General features: G+C 41.3%; 1 protein-coding gene across 1 annotated transcript; it reads left to right on the top strand.

Annotated features, from left to right (window-relative positions):
* The first annotated feature begins 1,982 nt into the window (after nucleotides 1-1,982).
* LOC130509906 (uncharacterized) lies at nucleotides 1,983-3,177 on the top strand. Its single transcript, XM_057006218.1, has 2 exons — nucleotides 1,983-3,049; nucleotides 3,162-3,177. The coding sequence occupies exons 1-2, from the start codon at nucleotides 1,983-1,985 to the stop codon at nucleotides 3,175-3,177; spliced, it is 1,083 nt and encodes a 360-aa protein (XP_056862198.1).
* The last annotated feature ends 331 nt before the right edge of the window (nucleotides 3,178-3,508 follow it).

The following is a 3,508-nucleotide window of genomic DNA, read 5'->3' as shown; positions in this document are numbered from 1 at the left end:
GGTATGTGGTCGCTACTACTGCGCACGATTCCCTTACATGAGGGAGAGGACACAGCTTGGTTTGCGGTTAATGGCGTGCCCATCCGGTATTCAATGAGAGAGCATGCACTCATCTCGGGCTTGGACTGTCGTGACTACCCGGATAATTATAAGAAGTTGAGGAGCTTTGCTTTTGTAGATAGGCATTTTGGCTCGCATAAGGAGATAACAATGGAATCTGTGAAAGAGAAGTTGCTGTAGGGCTGGGCAAAAAAACCGAACCCGAAGAACCGAACCGAATCCGACCCGAAAAAGTAGTACCAAACCCGAACCGAAATTGTTTAAATATCCGAACGGGTTCAAATTTTTGGTATTTAAAGAACCGAAACCGAACCCGATCCGAACCGGAATATTTTGGATACCCGAGTGTATCCGAAATAATTAATATACTTATATTTTTAGATTTAATGTATATTAAAAATCATCAAAGTATACATGATACTTTTAAGAATACTTGAAAATATATACAAATTGTCAAAAGTACATGTTTAAATAGTTAAAATATACTCAAAAATCCAAAAATATTTAAAATATTTATTGATTCTCTATCCAAATATTCAAATCAAACCAATTTATATGTTAAGTTTTGGTATTTTGACACAAGTTATTCAAATTTATATGTAATATATTATTTTGCTTATACCTTTTTGTGAAGTTTAAAGCATATAATGAATTTTTAAAATTTTAAAATAATTTAAATGGGTTATTCGAATCCGAACCGAACCCGCAAGGATCCGAACCGAACCCGAACCGAAATTTATAAATACCCGAATGGGGCTGAAATTTCTGACCCCGAAACCCGAATAGACCCGAACCGAACCCGAGTGGGTATCCGAACGCCCACCCCTAATTGCTGAGTATGACTGCGTATGAGGATTGACTCAGGATGGCGGTGCTCTACTTCCTAGGCACGATTATCAGAACGAAGGCAAGGTACAATGCCCCACTCGACTCTTTCATTTTAAGAGTCGTCAAGGATGTGGAAATTTGTAAAACCTTTCCTTGGGGTCGCTTGACGTTCGATGATGCGATCAGGTCCATTAATCACGTGATGAAGCAACTCAAAGGGAAACCTAAGAAGAATGTCAACTTTCCCCGGTTCATAGTTCCTTTGGAGGTAAATCTTACATCCTTATATAATTGTTTTTGTTTTGTGAATCAGCTCTGACTCCTTTGTTTTGACATTCAGATCCTGGCATTTTAGTGTATTCCAGCTCTGAATGCACGATTCAGAGAACGTGTAGCTGGTTGTTTCAGCAAGTGCCCGAGGATGTGCAAGAAGCGGTTCCAAACTAACAGCATGAAAGGTTATCCACTCAAGGATTTGTATGACTTGGAAACACTACCGGTATGAGTTGAATAGTATTTTTTTATTAAGTGAGTGGAATAAATAGTGTTTTGAGTTAAAAATATGTGTGTGATATTGTTTTGGTATTTTTTCAGGTTATTAATATTGTTTTGGTTCCAACTGTTGATGAGGAACCTCTCATGGCACGTATATTGGAGGAGGAGCCAGACTAAGAAAATGAAGAATGAGTGAGTAACTTGTGGAGCACATGGCTGACTGTTAAGGAGAAACCTATCTTTTGGTAAGGACTCTATGAGTTAGATGTGGCTGCAAGGGAGTTTCCTAAGAAAAAAAGACAAAGGAAAAAGGAAAGTGAATGAAGAAGCATCCTCCTCTGATCATGGTTTGGAGGACGTTCTGAAAGGGGTTGAAGAGAGGTTGATGGCTTTTTTGAGTGAAGTGATTGTGAAGGTAGAGACAAGGACAAGAGGCTTGGTGTGGTGGAAAAGAGCCATGTTATTTTAAAAGAATGTCTAAGAGGATGAAAGCAATGGAGAAGAGGCTTCAGGGCATTGAGCGGACGCAAGATCGTTTAAACCTGAAGGCCAGGAAGTAGAAGACATTGGAGGAGAGAATTGATGGCATTGAGAAAGAAATGAAGAGGAAGGAGAACGATGATGGTTTTGAGTATCAAACCATGGATTTTGACTGGAATAGTGGGCGTTATGAAGAAAGGTCAGAAATACCTAAGAAAGAAGCAGAAGGTCACAAAGAAGAGGTTCGGAAAGAGGTTGAAGAAGAGGTTAAAACCGAGACTCAAGCTGAAGATAAAGAGGATGAAGAGGCTGAAAAAGAGGGTGAAGTAGAGGTTGAAACCGAAGCTGGAGAAAAAGGGGCTGAGAAGGAATCTGAGACCGAGGTTGAAGTTGAAACAGAGGCTCGGGTTGAGGTTGAAACTGAGGCTTGGGTTGAGGCTGAAGTTGGAGAAAAAGGGGCTGAGAAAGAATCTGAGACCGAGGTTGAGGTTGAAACAGAGGCTCGGGTTGATGTTGAAACCGAGGCTAGGGTTGATGTTGAAACCGAGGCTCAGGTTGATGTTGAAACCGAGGCTCGAGTTGAGGTTGAAACCAAGGCTCGAGTTGAGGTTGAAACCGAGGCTCGGGTTGGAGAAAAAGGGGCTGAGAAAGAACCCAAGGATACTCCTACACCACCACGTGGTAGGATTAAGGCCAATGCTGCATGGAAACCAGAAACTACAACACCTGAGAAGTGGGTAGCTGCGAAAATTGCGGAGGCAGAACATGAGAAAGTTGTGGAAGAAGAGAAAAAAGCGGAAGAGGCTGAGAATGTGGCTGAGGAAGAGGCTGAGAATGTGGATGAGGAAGAGGCTGAGGAGGAAGAGCAAAACAAATACACAGAGGAAGAGAAGCAAGGGTGGATTCTTACAGTTTGCAAGAGCAAGGATGCAATTTCTGCTGTGGAGACAGATGGAACTGAGGGAGCTCCTGCTCGTACTGGGGTGAAGCATAGGCCTAAGGCAATGGCGGTGAGGAAGCATAGATCGAGAAAAGCTGATGAACCAAAGAAGTTCACAACACCACCTGTGACAAAGCGGACACGTGCACGATCACAGTGGGTTTTCACTCCTTTCACTGAAGCTAATACCGATGAGATTGAAAGGCGGCAAGAAGAATCCCAAAACCAAGGATTAGAAGACATTAGGTGTTTAAAATATTTTGGATGTTTAATATTTATCTCGGCTTTTGTTGTGAACTTGTGTAGAATGATATTTCTTATGTTGGTCTGTAAAACTTGAATGATATTTCTTATGCAGGATTTGTGTTGTATGATTGTCTTGGAACAGGTTTGGCCCAATTAAGTACAAGGCAATCTCTGACTTAAGAAAACACATTTGTACTACTAGGTATTACTAGATACTTAAATCTTTTCGCCGATCCACTTCAACATAACTTACCGAGTTAGGATTCTTCAACTTAAGCATGTGGATATAGGAGTGTATCAAAGAAAACTCTCTTCCGGAGTACCTCGCACTTCATTACCATCCATCCTTTTTCCTCTCCATGCTGTGGCATATGATACATCAACACCAACCTTGTGTATAACGATACTGTTCAGATTAGCTGGTGTTGGTATGTCATATCTACGGGGATATTCTTCACC

This window comes from Raphanus sativus, chromosome 3 (assembly GCF_000801105.2).
Source record: "Raphanus sativus cultivar WK10039 chromosome 3, ASM80110v3, whole genome shotgun sequence".
Lineage (NCBI taxonomy): Eukaryota > Viridiplantae > Streptophyta > Magnoliopsida > Brassicales > Brassicaceae > Raphanus > Raphanus sativus.
This window is presented reverse-complemented; position numbering and strand designations above follow the sequence as displayed.

Excerpts from the sequence above, each read along its gene's own strand:
- LOC130509906 (XM_057006218.1), top strand. The coding sequence starts at position 1,983 with ATGAAGAGGAAGGAGAACGATGATGGTTTTGAGTATCAAACCATGGAT.